General features: G+C 38.0%; 1 protein-coding gene across 1 annotated transcript in view; it reads right to left on the bottom strand.

Moving 5' to 3' along the window:
- The window catches only part of LOC132482980 (CUB and sushi domain-containing protein 1-like), a 92,720-nt gene that overhangs the window by 63,083 nt on the left and 12,319 nt on the right, over nucleotides 1–17,318 (bottom strand). The window contains 3 exon segments of the mRNA XM_060088248.1: nucleotides 2,009–2,104; nucleotides 3,512–3,625; nucleotides 12,063–12,287. Of these exon segments, the coding sequence (XP_059944231.1) occupies nucleotides 2,009–2,104; nucleotides 3,512–3,625; nucleotides 12,063–12,287 (435 nt within the window).

The raw sequence follows: 17,318 nt of genomic DNA, 5'->3' as shown, positions 1-17,318 counted from the left end.
CGGTATGTGGGCCTCTCACTGTTGTGGCCTCTCCCGTTGCGGAGCACAGGCTCCGGACGCGCAGGCCCAGCGGCCATGGCTCACGGGCCCAGCCGCTCCGCGGCATATGGGATCCTCCCAGACCGGGGCACGAACCCGTATCCCCTGCATCGGCAGGCGGACTCTTAACCACTGCGCCACCAGGGAGGCCCAAGAAATATAATTTTAAAAACCATGACTTCTGAAGATAACATGTGCAAATAGGACAGACATAGGGTCATGTGCTTCAGATATTTTATTTGATAATCTGATCAATTTTCTAATCTTCATCAAAAATTAAAGGCAGTCCCTAATTGAGACAGACAATGCCAGGAACTTGAAGTTTTCCAGGACAAAAAAAATGTACTTAAACCAATCGTCCAGTTTCCTTAGAGGTCACAACAACTTACTTTGGTTTGTGAATCTGCTTCTGCAAAGTAACATAGAATTTATTTAAAGAAAATGAGAAGAGGGTGAGAGGTGAGTTGCCTAAACTGGACCCTCTCCTATAAAATTCATTTTAAAAAATACTGGTTTAATTATTTATATTTTAACAAAGGTTTAATTAGAACAATGTAACTCATTTTAACATAATAGTATCATCACCCAAGCAATTGCTCCTTAAACTAGATTAGAGATATTTTTCCTCCTACTTGCCCATCAAGCATCATTCTCTTTCTGTAACTTTTAAATCATCTTATTGCCCAACACTGAAGGGTTTTTATCGTGAAATATTTTGAGGCCATACATTTCACAGTGTGCGATTATCAAAAATCATTTATGAATGATATGACAGATTGTTACTCTCTATAATTTTATGAAAAACATGATGTTGTCAAGCATGTTTCCTGGAGAAGTCTTTATTAAAGGAAAGAAACCATTGCCAGGAAGTGATTCTCCTCCACTTCTGAAGAAAATGTTCAAGAGCGGCCTGTAATCTATCTAGCCTCCAGCAAAATTGAGACCTAGAAAAGCTAAGTATTCTTAGTTAGCTTATCGCTGAACATGACAACCTCTTTCCCCTCTCAGCTGTACAGTCATCGCAAGTCAGATCCAGAGTCAGGCTCTGTGCCTCTGAAAGTGGATGGACAGTCCATAGGGTGTTTTTTCAAATTCATGCAAACTGAAGGTGAATTAGAAACAGGGAAAAAAACTGCATTGTTCAGAAACTTTGTATAATCCCAAGCATTTTGAATAAGTTCCAAATTCAAAAATAATTATAAAGGGGTGAAAGTGCCTAAAGTTAATAGAATACAAGCAAAATAAAAGAGGTATTTCAAGGGATAGAAACATGGAAGGTATTTTGGGTTTAGTTTGATTTTGTTACATTTCCTTGACAATTAGTTCTTACAGTAAGATTTGAAATTGTACCATGCGTTTTAAGTGTATTTCATTAAGACAGTTACTAAAATCTATTATGAAATATTTTACTTAATTTTGACTAGGTTAGGCGAAATAATACATTTGAAATCATTTTGCAAATTGTGTTGCACTATACTAAGGTAATCTAATCAATATATTTTTGTCATCATGCCAGATAATCAAAGCGTTATTGTATCTTTGTCTTAGAAGTATCACATTTAATTGTCAAAAGAAAAAACTTTAGGGCTTCCCTGGTGGCGCAGTGGTTGAGAGTCCGCCTGCCGATGCAGGGGACACGGGTTCGTTCTCCGGTCTGGGAAGATCCCACATGCCGCGGAGCGGTTGGGTCCGTGCGCCATGGCCGCTGAGCCTGCGCATCCGGAGCCTGTGCTCCGCAACGGGAGAGGCCACAGCAGTGAGAAGCCCGCGTACCGCAAAAACAAACAAACAAACAAACAAACAAAAAAAAAAGAAAAAACTTTAATGTTTTTATTAAATAATTTCATTCTAAATACACGGATATCCTCAAATTCTTAAATATTAAGAAAAAGTGCAACTCAGATGTTTTGGTGCTGAAAGCAGTGGTAGGAGCAGTGTGTGGAGCTGGGAGGAGGTGGCAGAGACGAACCTTGATAGACGAAGTGGAAACCCCGCGCAGGCGCCCCACTCTTCGCACTGAGTCAGAGCAGAATCTGATTGGATGTGGCCAAAGGCAACGTTTCACCTGGAGGGAAAAACAGACAGAGATAACACGCAGGATCCATTCAGTGCATGGCCTGTGGTGGACATTGTTTGGGAAAGTAATCATTAACTTGGAATTGCACTTTTACTTTTGAACTGTCATAAAACTTTGTTTTGGCGTGTAGAACCCAAACACATTGCTTCTACAAAGATTTAAAAACTCTGTTCTTGCCTTGACATTCCATTAAAATGTTGTTTTCATTGTTATCTCCTTTACGCTTCTTTTGAAGGAAGCACTAATATAGGCCAATTAGCTGATAATGTTGGAAACAGAAGTGGGTGAATCATTGACTCAAAATCAAAATTGACAGTTACTTGCTAGGATTTTACTCAGAATTAAGAAAATGTCTCAGAATCCAAAGCTGGTTTAAAAAAAAAATAAAGAACTCAGAAACAAACAAAAAACCTGTGAAATGTATTTTTCAGCTCTTAATGTGCAGGAATGGTCTCGAGTACTCTGAAGGGCATGTGAATCGCTTAAGCTTTTCAGAGGTGAATTTGTCAGGATGTATCAGTATTTTAAATGTGTATCTTCTGATGCATTTCTGGACATTACATCATTGGACATTGGTCTTAACAGGACATAGGTCTTAAGACCTGTGGTTAGTAATACTGAGAAACTGGAAATAACCGAATCTTAGCCTTGGTTGATCAAGGCTATGACGCAGGAGTATGGCTTGATGTTGTGTTACTAAATGATGACAATGTAGCAGTGGTACGAACTAGGGCCATGGCATCCATGAGGGATTGGGGTAAATAAACTCCTTCATTAACCCATCTGAATACTATTCAGCAAACGGTGTTTGGTATATATTCATATTTGTTGATAGGGAAAGACCTCTACATGTGCTTTTAAATGAATGTATGGGATAAAAATTAAATTGTGAAAAATATCCCATGTTTTATGAAGTCCCACGTATGTTTACATGCATATATAGGAGCACATGTGAATGCATGTATGTGTATACACATCTGCACCTTTATAGATGTGTGACTGTGGTGTATCTCCACATGTACACATTTAAAAGTTTAGAATGATTCAGACCAAAATGTCAATAGTGTTTATCTTCAGGAAGATTATGACACTTAGAATAGAAAGTAAAATAACACGATAGTTTATTACCCCTTTTTTCTGACACGTTTATTTTTGACTGAGATGGATATTATATTTTCCACAATCTTAGTAAGCAAAATGATAAAGACAGGTGGTTTTATATGTGGGATAAAAATACATTTGAAATTTTACATTGAAAATAAGATTTTACTAAACAAGCAAGTTCAAAGATGATTAAATTTCTCCTTCACAAATGAAAATAAAAATAGATGAGTTTAAAATTAATTACCCTGGCTGTGTAACTAGAATTAAAGACAAAATTCATTGAAATTTTACCTGAATGAGACCCAGAGAGTGAGCTGAGAAGTCTGGCCTGAGGGTGCGTTCTGTCAAACAGTTCTGTCAGGTCATTCAGTGCTGTCTGGAAATAGGCAAACTGCCCAAATACCACTGAAAATAGAGGGGGTGGGTCGGCACAAAATGCTTTTTTTAAATGAAAGAAATGAAAATGGTGACCATACTAAGTGTTTATTGATACCTCCAAAATATCATGATCCTAAGGATCCTGTAAAGAAACTTAGCTTATTTTCTCTGCTTTCTGATAGTTTTTTATTGCTTAAACAATTTTATTTTGCTTCTTGATCTTTTGGTACTTAATAAAAGGAATAAAATTACTGTTCCATGTACAGTTTGAACATTAAATGAAGACTGTTTTTTTCTTATAATACTATGTTAGGATAGTAGAAAAATAGCCATAAGGTTGTCCTATTTTTTTAAGAGTAATTAATGACATTTTTTTCAGTGAACAGTAGGTATGGAATCAAGATACCCGTTGGTTTTTAAAGCATTTAATTAGTTGGGAAATTTAAAATTCTTCACCTATGATTATGACAGTGCTAAATTCATATGAACTCACCACAATTTATACATGATTCAGCAACATATTATAGCAATTTCTGACTTGTTTTACTCTACAGTTTATATATCTTACAGGTTACGTAAATTTCAAGAACACACTTCCTCCAAGTAAAACATCGCAAGTATTTTACTACTTCAAATTTAATCATTTTTATATTCAAATGCATAATATATAGGGCCTTTACAGTATTTAGAAAAACTTGTGATTTAGTGTCCATTTACAAGCAACGATCAACAATTATCCACGTGTAAGGTTTAAACTAAAATCATTCTAAATCATTCTGAACAAGAAATGGAGGTGTATGTATCAGTTATACATGAAAGAATTAATCTATGTGTTGGCAAAATGGAGGAAAATCTAACTATAGCAGCTGGTGTGTATTTATATTATATTGTATTACATTATATCATATATGTGGCATATATTCTATTACATATATGTATTACATATAGTGCACATATACATGCATGTGTAATATATTACACATATATGTAAGAGAATATATGCATATATATATATATATAGTACTTTAAGATTTTATAACCTCCTAGAGAAGCACAATTAAAGGAAGCATGTGAGCAAGGTGAATTTCCCAGTGGCTGAAGTGCTCTGAACACAGGCGCTAGAAAGAAGGACGGAACTTTCTTCTGGATCCCATGAGGGAGGCTCCTGCGTGCACAGCCCTCCCTTCACTGTCCCCCCACCTCAGCATTTAGTCTTCATCTTGCTTGAGTCTCGTTTGTAGGAGAAAAGTGAATCTCACACACATAATTCCTACCTTCTTTTCAAGAAATGTTTAGAAAGCATAAGCTTTATATTGGACACTAAGAATGAAGGGCCGATCATGATAGAAACTTTGTCCCAGGAACATCACATGCTAAGGTCTGCGGTAGTTCCCACAACAAATACAGAGCCAGAGTGTGGGTGTCGGGAAGGAAGAGGGGCCTGAATAGCAGACATCTGCCAAGGGCCATAGCTGGTCAAGGAAGGCTGTTCCTGCAGCTGGAAGACAGGGGATGAGAAAGTGCAGGCGAAGGGCGTGGGCGGTGTAGGGAGGGAGGGGTGGTTTCCAGCTGTGGAGACAAAGATGTTTCATGGGGGAGAGAGCATTCCAGCTTCAGCCTTAAGGAATGGGAAAGGAAACCCTTTTTGTTTAAGAATGGGACACAAGGGGTTACTTCAGCAAGCGAACAAAAGGAGCAGTATTTGGCAGGTGAACGTCTGTTTTGCTAACATTCAGTGGATAAAGGGGGTGGGGGAGGGACTGGGGAGCAAGGCCACGCAGCCTGAGACTTCAGAGCCCAGAAGGCCAGGAAACGTGTGGATTTTGCTCTGGGGGCAAAAGGAGTGAGTGAAAACGTATATCAAGGTGTTTTCATGAACAGATTTTTGTTTTAGAAAGGATACTCTGGTGATGCTTTTGGATGAAAATAGGGAGAAAATTAGGATATCTGATGACCTGTCTTCCATGACACTTCCCATTTAGAACCTGTGTAAGAAGCCCCTTCCCACAATAGGGACAGTCACCCCATCCCATAATATTTGCTGGGCATCTCAGGCACCCAAAGAGTATTTTACTCATCTTAGCACTTATCAAAATCATTGAATTAATTGTTAACTGGTTGATTCACTTCTCAGAAAAGAGTAAGGAAGAGGGGAAAAAAATAATAGATAAGGTAGTATAGGTTTTTATTAAGGATTCTTTATAACTATTTTATTCCAGACTAAAGTTTTCTGCCCAGATAGAATATGATAAATTTATGCCATTAAACCTATTATATCGGGAAATTATTATCAATATTTAGGATAGGAGTGTAACTTTTTTCTGCTGAAAAGTCATAATTGTGTTGTTACAACTCAATAAAAAAAAGTTACAACTCAATAAAATTTTATAATAAACTCTGGCTGCTACATTCTATTGTGATAATTATATTTTGTCAAGTATCCATGAATAAAAATAAAAGGAATATTCATGGGAAAATAATTGGAGGAATGTTGTTGGGAATTTAGGTGAAAAAATGTATTAACAGAGGCTAAATAAGGGACTTTAGAGGCATTGGTCCAGCATAAAGACTGGAAGTCTAGGACTTATTCTAAATTTTACTGTCCACTTTTTTATAACAAAATAAATATTTTGAAGCCCAGTCTTTCAGTTTTTAAATGAGATTGATATTTTCCATTTGCTCATAAAGTGGACCCACTCTCTGCCTTTTGGGAAGCTGTTCCCTCTGCCTCTGCCTTGGTTTCCATGTTCACATCCATCACTCTCCAAGTCCCAGGCACATGCTCTTCTTATCATGGCAAGATGATACAAGGAAAGCCTTGCCTGAAAACTCAACCATCCTTGAGAACTGGCTAGTAGAAGCTGGAAACTAGAAAGTAGAAGCTAAACGATTTGACTTAAGAGACTAAGCAAGTTGCATCACACAGTTCATGAAGAGCCGGTGATCTAAAATACCAAATGCTGAAATAAGTGCCTGGGGGGAGGTTTTCATCTGATTTTAAGAAGGCTGTGATTAATATAACAGAAGTTCATAGAAATCATTTGTCTCCCATATGCAAGTTTCTTAAGCAGAAATTAACTTTCTTGTCATATAATTGTATTTTAAAAATGTTTTCCCTCAAACAGAATCTAACCTTAGAATTTTTATCTGTTTTATTTCTATGAATGGATGGCTGCTATTTTGGGTGTATAGAAAAAAACCTTGACTATGTTGGGTTCTAAATTTTACTGTTGGGAAAAAGGAACTATTCCATAAAATTATAAAACCTACTATCTGGATGACTCCAGGAAAGAATTCAACTCAAAAATATTTTCCTGGTCAAGAGTGAGAGGGAAGATGTGGGGATCCGGTGTTGAGTAAACCACCAGGAAACCACCACAGAAGGACCTTCTAGAAATGAAGCCATTCCAGAAAACTGGCTCAGGTTGGAAGCAAAGTTTAGGAGGGAAACCAGGATGCCAGGTTTGGAGGGGTCAGATAGGACTCTGCCTGCTTTTACATCTCCTGTCACTCAAAGGTGTGTTCACTGATCCAGTGATTTCCAGCATAATCAATAACCAAATATATGTGCCAATACCCCACAGGCTGATCAGTGTTCCCCTGGCTCACATGTGAGGCTGCAATCCTCCTCTACACACTAAACAACCAAAGGAGAAATGCTTTTTTCTAACAGAAAACAAAGGCAACATTTATTCTCTCTGATTATTCTGGATCAGAATCTGAGAAGGAAATTGAAGCATTTTATATCACACTGATAAAATAATTGTAGTGGGGCTTCCCTGGTGGCGCAGTGGTTGAGAGTCCGCCTGCCGATGCAGGGGACACAGGTTTGTGTCCTGGTCTGGGAAGATCCCACATGCCGTGGAGCGACTGGGCCCGTGAGCCATGGCCGCTGAGCCTGCGCGTCCGGAGCCTGTGCTCCGCAATGGGAGAGGCCACAACAGTGAGAGGCCCGCATACCGCAAAAAACAAAGAAACAAACGAAACGAAACGAAACAAAACAAAATGACTTTACATTGCTATTCAAAGTAAAATAAAAAGAAAAACAAAGACTGACCAGGTGAGAATAAAAGTAATTCAACTTTAGAGGAACACCTAATATTATTTTTAAGAACATTCTCAGACATGCTAAAATAATAATGAAAACAATTGTCATGATAATAAAAACAGGTCCAATAAAGAAAAATTCTTAAGTTATCAATATGTCAAAAGCCTACCAGAACTTTCCAGTTGCTATCAACCATCATATTAAGAGATACAAAGATTATTTCAGTTTTCTATTGTCTTTATATTACTAAGGGACTAAAAAAAAAAGTAATGTTTACTTTTAGTTTTTGTTGTGTTTTCATCATAGATTCAGCTCAAGAGTGACATGTATAGTTACTAGTGGGTGTGGGGTCTCTTCCTATAAGTTCCATTGAAAGCTGAAGTAACCCAAAACTACAAAGTTAGGGCAGGTACATTGATGAGGTGTAATATGCACAGTTCAGAGAGATAGAGAGTGTGTGTGTGTGTGTTTATTTTCCCTCTGATCATCTTTTTACTCTCAGCATTGCTCTTGCTAAGAAAATAGAAAAATACTGTAGCCTGGATATTCAAAATACTATTGTTAAACATCTTTTTTTTTTTTTTTTTTTTTTTTTTTGCGGTATGCGGGCCTCTCACTGTTGTGGCCTCCCCCGTTGCGGAGCACAGGCTCCGGACGCGCAGGCTCCGGACGCGCAGGCTCAGCGGCCATGGCTCACGGGCCCAGCCGCTCCGCGGCATATGGGATCCTCCCAGACCGGGGCACGAACCCGTATCCCCTGCATCGGCAGGCGGACTCTCAACCACTTGCGCCACCAGGGAGGCCCTAAACATCTTAAGATAGACTTTCAACTAAATCCCAGTTTCGGGATTAAATTGCGAATACTTCAATTCCTCATATTTTTACTTAAAAAAGAGGTCTACGTCTGCTCAGCTACTTAGGACACTATCCATAGAAGTGACGCCGACTGCACCTCAGCTGTGCCCTTTGTGCCCTGACTTCATGCCTTCTTATCCTAGATACACATTCTCTGATCTGAAATCAGAATTATTTTTCAGTATTTGAGAAAGTTTATATTTCTATAGCTTACTTCTTCTTAATGTGACAGTTTTCAAGCATTAAAAAGAATAGCAATTGGGGTAACGTGTCAAATATTTTGAAAGTTAAGTAGCACGTTGTTAAGTCCTAATTGATGGATGCGACTTCCTCCAGGATTAATGAAGCTGTTCAGAATGCTGATGCTAGTGTCAAAGCACCTCATTGATGATTTGGCAGGAGACTTCCCAGGTCCAGCTTTGTGCAGCTGGAAAACTGAAGTCATACTCTAAAAGTCAAAGGAAGACAGCTTAAATACCTGACAGTTATAATCTATTTATGATCAACTAGTAGAGATTTCTCTTAACTAAGCTAAGAGCAGCCTTCATGCTGATGACTTAACTCAGAATAATTTTATCACCCTAAAACACTTACCATGGCTTTTTTTACAATCTTAAAATAGAAAAAAAATTTTTTCACTTTTAGATAGAGGAAATTTATGTAAGTTAAATTGCAAAGCTCAAGGTTTTCAGTGAAATTCTGGGAGCCTCTTTCCATCAGTTTAGATATGCCACTTAATTTTAAGAAGATTAGCCAAATAAATTCAACCAGTTTATGTCAGAACTATAATTTTTCTTAAATACTCAGAAGTTCAAATTTTTAAAAATAAGTACAAATGAAGAATGGAAATCTATTTTCTTTTACACATATAAAATTTAAGCACATCAATTTGCAAATATCCCTTTTCTATTAAAGAGTTTATCTATTTCAAAGTTTAAACAACAAGCATAAATGAAAAGTGGAAATAAATCTTAACTGAGCTAATATTTTGATGCCCAAATGATCAAACAGAAATATTATCAAGCAGAAATCTTATATCTTCTGATATATTTGTTCAAGTATAATTACAAAAATTTGTTAATGGGTAGGATGAAAGATCATTACTTTATGATAATAAAAAACACTAAAAAATAAAAAGGATGAAAGAAAACAAACATGGCATTTTAGTTCCTCTGCTACCTTGATAAGTTGCACTATGCTTATACATTTTCCCCCAGATTTAAAGATAAGCACACAAACTGCATAACATAGTTCAAACACAACCAAACATTTGTGAAATTGAGAAAAATATATACAGAATTTTCATTTAATTCTTAATAATTACTCTGTCCATGTTACTGTGTTAACCTGAGAAATAGGCATGGTCTTTGTCATGTTAGAAATTCTTTTATATTAATGTGATAAGAGAAGGAAAACAAATATGCTGTTACTCTTTGGTAACTGATTAAACAGATCATTTCCTAAATGAAAAAAGACTTGCAACAGTATTCATTGCAGATGGTAACAAGAAACTAACTCATCCATTTGGTTAATTGGAGTATATGTCTCATATATAAAGCTAACAAAACACAATAAAATTTGAATGTAAACCAAAAACAACGTTAAGTATATAAAAGTCATTCCTACCCATGAAAGAGACTCCAGGCTGTTTCCATTTCTGTTCTAATTCAATAGGAAACCTCAATGAACAAAAAATGTAGGCAACAGAAAGAAAAATTATATCATGAATTTAAAACAAACTAGCCCAAAATACATCCCTTAATATATGAACTATAAAAATGTTTAAAATATAGCAACATTCACTTAGTTTAATTGGTGACCTGAGTGATCCACAGGCATTAATTAAGCACAAAATGTGCTGTTCTCCTTGAGATATCCAAAATAAACTATGGGAGAGGACATTTCTGTTTAGTGATTTGGAATTTTTTGTTTTATTTAAATTGAAATAAATAACTTAAGGAAAAATCAGTGTTGTATGTTTTATGCACATAAATGTGATGAGTGGTTAACAGAAACTATGCTTGAGCTCATGGGTCTTCAGATACGGAAAAAAAATCTCCAATTTAAAATTAGATTATCTATTGCCTAAATGTGACCTCATTTTTCTCGTTTAGCCTATGGCTAAAGAATTTATCATCATCCCCCATAAGTTCAAAGTATGTCTGAATTTAATACAGTGCACACTTCTAAGGATGTCATTTTGAGGTGACTCTAGTGAATGTATGAGAACGCTCTTCTAACCCCCCAGAGAGGAGCGCTGTGATGCCGCCGACTCAAAGCTTACTGTAACGTTTACACAGACACAAAGTCATCATCTGGACGCCCCACACAGTCACGTGGGCCCTTCACCATTCTCCCCTCGCACGAACCTCCTGGAATCCGAGAAGCAGCGATAGGTATTTCCCTGCGTTTATTGCTAGAGGATAAAATATGTTAAGACTAAGAAGACTTCAATTTTCACTGGAAATTGTTTTGGCTCTTCCCTGATTTATTCATTCCCTCTGAAAACGTGTGTGAAGTTCCCTGTCTGTGCCAACCTTCAGTACTGCAGGGCTGGAGGACTGGGTTCCTGAATGGAAAATCTCTCTCAGGGTCATAAGACAAACCCAGAAACACAGAGATGCCAGAGCAACGCAGGGAATCAAGTCTGTTCGCCTGTGTTGTCTGCTCGGATTTTTCACGTACTAATTTTCTGAAGCGCCACTTTGGTCGGAAGTTACAAGAAGCATCAGAGCCATCCTGAGGAAAAGATGTTTATTTCATCAGTTCCGTGTATTTAACTAAACCAGTCCTTGAGTTCATCCTAAAGTAAGCTTGGAATCAATTTTTCTGTCACAAACCACAGGATTTTACTGTCTCCTTTTTAAGGTGTATCATACAGTCTGGAGTTTTTGTCTGTGATGGGTCCCACGAAGCTACCCACCAGACACAGAACCTGGAGGATGGCCCAGAAGTCTGTGTTCAGACCCCTCCTCTCAGCACACCCTCCCAATGGCAACTACAACCTGACTCCTGTCACTGTAGGATGGCATTGCCTGTTCTTGAAGGTTGACCTTATCCTCTCATAGGTGCTTTTATTAATTTAACGTATATGAGGAATTACAAACTATTGGTGTTTGGGGGGAAATGACGCATCCTTATATATGTAACATATGTATATGTATGTGTACATACGTAGAGAGAGGCAGAGACAGAGACACAGAGGGAGATACACACACACACACACAGAGAAAGGCAGAGAAATAGAGAAAGACAGAGAGCAAGAGGGAGAGACAGAGACAGAGACAGAAGCAGAGAGACAGAGACCACCTAGAGACTGGTAATTTGCATCTCTACACAAAAACAGCAGTTAGAAATGCCAAACGATCTAAGTGAGAGAAAAATATCTCGCCTTCCAGAAAGCTGTGAGAATGGCTAATCCACTGGGTAAATTAAATGACCAAGGAAGGTCAAGTTCTTATCCCACGTTGCACTGCGGTTTCCCCACCAGTGATGAGGGGATGCAGGACTGAAGTGCAAACTGTCTCCAAAATAAGAGTGCAAATTCCAGAGGGAAGTTACCCCTGAAGGAAACAACGGTTCCATATGTACTATTGCAGGAGGGCAAGACGCGGTTCCAGGCAAGTTTTCCATCCGCTCCGATCACAGAAGTGATGGAAGATGGATCAGCGATCTTGTAGCCAGAGTCACACTGGTACGTGACAGTTGAGCCAAGTTTGAAGTCCGTCCCAATCCTTGTCCCATTTATTATGTTTCCAGGGCCAAAACAGGCTTCCCGTGGTTTCTCTGCAGAAGACATGAAGGTAAACCCTATGAGGGCAGGAATTTTATTTTATTTTTGTTGTTGTTGTCAGTTGTTTATATTTTTAGTACCGAGAACAGTGTCCAGCATATAAAAAATGCTCAAAAAAACTGACTAATTGACCAAGTTGTCAATTAATGTTCAAGTTAATAATTATCATAGAATAATAGAAAAAACTCCTTTCAATAAAATTATTTCTTATTTTTCAAATGACAATTCACTACAGAATTGCTGTTGAGGTTGATTTCCTGACTTTTGTACTTAATTCACGAAATCACAGCACATTTTAGGAAGAGATGGGAGAATTCAGCTTCTCAAAAGGAAATTGATTTAATTCATGTAAATTAAGAGTGATTTCTCATGCTGGTGAGATAATCATGGAAAGAAGTTCTGATCTTTTACGACTCTAAGTCAATGAAGCCACACTTAGCTGGAAAGCACATTTCCTGATCCATAAGGGTCAAGCCCTGTGTCTGGGATGTAATAATTGCTCAACACAGTTCTATTCTAATTCTAATAACTGCTCAAAGGAACTGAGGGCATGTTATGTATCAGGCGCTGAGCTGGGTACACTGCATGTTTTTCATTCAAATCTTCACCCCACCTCTGTAACGTGAGGATGATCTGTGGCCCCATTCTACAGTTTGAGAATCTGAAGCTCAAGAGTGGTTAAATAACTTTCACAAAAACGCACTGCAGAGATCTGTCCAGCTGTGGGGGCCACTAAAGGAGGCATTTGCTAAAAGCCTCTCTTTTCCCAGATATAAATACAAAGCTCCCTTCTTTCTCACAGTCCTGTAGCTGTGTGGGTAGTTCCACTTATGTTCTGGTAGCCTTAACATTGTAAATGTCATATTTCAGCAGACCTTCCAAATGTCTCTAAATCATGCATCTATATCTCCTTCTGTTGTGTGCAATTCCATCATTTGAATTGCTTTCTGTTTGTGCTTGTCAACGTCCTTCACTCCATCAGCAAAGCCCCTTGTAATGTCAGAAGGCTCTGAATTGAATTTTACAGATCTTCAAGGGATCAATATAGATGTCATACTGAAATGTTTTTCTTCACTTTTCGGCCTAAAGTTAAGAAAATGCTATTTGTCATGAATGTTATTCATGAATGGGGTTATTAATATCAATATAGGCTCAAGGATAACTTGAATGGATAAAATAAATATGTTTCAGTTCTTTCTATTTGGCTTGACAATCTTTGCCCCAGGGTTAAGCAAACACATAAAAAAATCTCTGTAAAGTATAAGTGGAAGCCTGCATTTTACCTTTTTGGGGGTTGTGATCAATGGATTTTGTTCCTTTTTAAGCAATTTCCCTTCCTGAGTGTCTACTTATGGCCAATGAGTAAATCCACACAGTAGTGTTAGGAAGAAGATGCTCCTGGGAGATTGAGGCAGGTGAGCCGGTAAAGGGTAAAGATGCAACGAGCTCTGAAAACTACATCCTACAACCTCTTAGGAATGGATAACAAACAGTGGAAGAGGGAAAAGCACAAACTTTGTTACGTCTGGCAGGACGGAGAAGAGGCCTGTTTAAATTGAGTATTTATTCAATAACTCTCATTATATTTTTAATGACCTATGTGTCAACATCAGCCAAACAGAGATCTCTTTGGCAACTGTTGGACTAATGATTATAACCAGCTATTAGAATATTTTTATTTACATACTTTGGTTCAAGTGCAACATAAATATATAAACATTATACTATCATGTGTATCGGACATGCTATATTATCATATATATCATATATCATATATTATCATATACCATCTGTTATATATTATCATACATCATATATATCATATGCCTTGTATAATATATTATCATATATATCATGAATATATTATATCATATATATCAATTGTGGAAACCCCTCCAGGTCCTCTATTTTTGCTCTGGTTAGAGACTCACAGCAATAGTCGTGTTGGGACCAACACTCTCTAATCACTTTACTGAAAACCAATTTGGAAATTTCAAGGAGTAGGGGACATTCTGATAATTCTTTAATGCTGCCTTAGATCCCATAGAGAACACAGACTGTTTATTTTAAGCAAATAAGGGACGAATAAATAAAACTGTGGGCACGAGAACACTCCTTCCATCAGATGTCGTTTACTCTGTCATCCAACAGAATGTATTGTCTAATAAATACAAGCACTGGTCTAGGGCATATATTTTTCTCCTATAAAATGATGGAGAAAGGGCTTCCCTGGTGGCACAGAGGTTAAGAATCCACTTAATGCAGGGGATACGGGTTCGAGCCCTGGTCCGGCGAGGTTCCACATGCTGTGGAGCAACTAAGCCCGTGCACCACAACTACTGAGCCTGCACTCTAGAGCCTGCGAGCCACAACTACTGAGCCCACGAGCCATAACTACTGAAGCCTGCATGCCTAGAGCCCGTGCTCCACAACAAGAGAAGCTACCGCAGTGAGAAGACCACACACCACAACGAAGAGTAGCCCCCGCTCGCCACAACTAGAGAAAGCCCACAGGCAGCAATGAAGACCCAACACAGCCAAAAATAAAATAACTAAAATTATATTTTAAAAAATGATGGAGAAAAAAATACATGCCTGCTGCCTCATCAGCCTTTTTGATCACTTTTTGTTATACTGTCTGTTGGTTTAGTGTACTGTCTGGTTAAATACCACTCCCATGATTTTCTGCTCTGTGTTGCAAATTGAGACCTTTGATGGTCAGTTTTTCTTCATTTCTCCAAATGCACTGCATCAAAACTTTTAGTTGCATTTACTCAGTTGTCAGTTCAGGATGTTTGGTGATAACTCATGGCATGCTTTTTGTTTAAGAGTTGTCACATTTCCCAATGAGATGACTTCACTACGCGGTGTGCTCTGCCCTGGTTCCTGTCGGTTCCGCTTACGGACGCCTACCAGAATGCCTGCGTGGAAGCCACCAGGCCCCTGGGATCACTCGGCAGGACTGCCCCGTGGCTCCTTCTGGTCAAGCCCAAGAGCTGGGTCCGCTCCCTGCTTCCCTCACCGTATGGGGCCTTGTACTTGCTGGATGCTGTATCGTTGCTGTGTCCTTCCTTGTTTTCTGATGATTTTTTTTCCACAGGCTGCACTGGAGAACTTTTAAAGCATGAGAGCTCTAGCGCCCATTTAGAAGGCTCTGCTGGTCCCCAAAGAACCAGACCAAAGAGGCAGCCCTGTCCCCCTATCATGAGGGACACAAGTTCTACTGCATTTACTCACTCATCCGCAGATTCTCTTACCCTAGGATGCCCTGGGAAATACAAGGTGATGACAGATGTACAGTCTTTTTTTTTTTATTGAAGTATAATTGATTTACAATATTATATTAGTCTCATTTGTACAGCATAGTGATTTAGTATTTAAGATTATACTCCATCGTAAGTTATTACAAGATAATGGCTGTAATTCCCTGTGCTATAGAAAATATCCTTGTTGTTATCTATTTTATACATAGTAGCTTGTATCTGTTAATCTCAAACCCCTAATTTGTCTCTCCCCGCTTCCTTCTCCCCTTTGGTAACTATAAGTCTGTTTTCTGTAAGTTTGTCTGTGAGTCTTTGTTTTGCATATAAATTCATTTGCATTATTTTTAGATTCCACATACAAGTGACATTATACAGTATCTGTCTTTCACTGTCTGACTTATTTCACTAAACATAATTTTTCTAGGTCCGTTCATGTTTCTGCAAATAGCAGAATTTAATTCTTTTTTATGGTTGAGTAGTAGTCCATTGCTGGCTCATATGGCAACTCTAGTTTTAGCTTTTTGAGGACCCTCCATACTGTTCTCCATAGTGGCTGCACCAATTTACATTCCCATCAACAGTGTAGGAAGGTTCCCTTTTCTCTACACCCTCGCCAACATTTGTTATTTGTAGACTTTTTCATGATGGCTATTCTGACTGGAGTGACGTTATACCTCATTGTTGTTTGGATTTGCATTTCTCTAACAATTAACAATGCTGAAAATCTTCTAATGTGCCTGTTAGACATCTGCATGTCTTTCTTTTTGGAAAAATGTCTCTTTAGGTCTTCTGTCCATTTTTTATTGCATTGTTTGCTTCCTTGGTATTGAGCTGTATGAGCTGTTTATATATTTTAGATATTAACACCATGTTGGTCTCATCATTTGCAAATATTCTCTCCCATTCCTTATAGTCTTATATTTAGATGAAACGTGTGATTTTTTACTCATTATAGAATGGGCATTGTCATGGTGACATGCACTTCAATGAGTTCTTATTAATACAGAAACTATCTAATGATATGGCAAATACTTAAAAGTACTGCTGTTAATTATTCGTGAACATTAATGGATCCCATCCAAAACGCACAGCAACTCCTTCAATTGCTGAATTGTTTAAATTTTTTTAATTGTATATTGTACTAAAGATCAGTAAATTTGTAGATTTCGGTGTTTTTGAGGAAGTAGATTAATTTCCTACTTAAAAACCATATCAAGGGCTTCCCTGGTGGCTCAGTGGTTGAGAGTCCACCTGCCGATGCAGAGGACACGTGTTCATGCCCTGGTCAGGGAAGATCCCACATGCTGCGGAATGGCTGGGCCCATGAGCCATGGACGTTGAGCCTGCACGTCCGTAGCCTGTGCTCTGCAACGGGAGAGGCCCATGTACCGCAAAAAAAAAAAAAAAAAAAAAAAAAATCAAGAAATACATGTCCATTAAAGGGTTAACATAGATGAAACATACCCTATATTTTATTTTATAATTCTAGTAAATAATAACTCAAAAGTTTAAATAAATGTATATATTTTCATTATTTTTTATAAAGCACTCACTACTGCCAATTAATATTTTGATAAATCCTTTTCTCTGATTCTTTGTAATATACCCCGTGTTTTCCTTGTTCACATGAGAAACATATTTGAAAAAAATATATATTTATTTTCATGAACCCAACAGCAAAATGCTTAGGTTGGGGTGATCTTTATGAGTCTGTTTGTTTTCTCTGCATGCTAGTGACAGGGGGTGGTGGATCTCAAAGAA

The sequence above is a fragment of the Mesoplodon densirostris genome (assembly GCF_025265405.1).
Source record: "Mesoplodon densirostris isolate mMesDen1 chromosome Y unlocalized genomic scaffold, mMesDen1 primary haplotype SUPER_Y_unloc_1, whole genome shotgun sequence".
Classification (NCBI taxonomy): Eukaryota; Metazoa; Chordata; class Mammalia; order Artiodactyla; family Ziphiidae; genus Mesoplodon; species Mesoplodon densirostris.
Note: the sequence above shows the minus strand (reverse complement) of the source record. Positions and strands in the feature narration are given on the sequence as shown.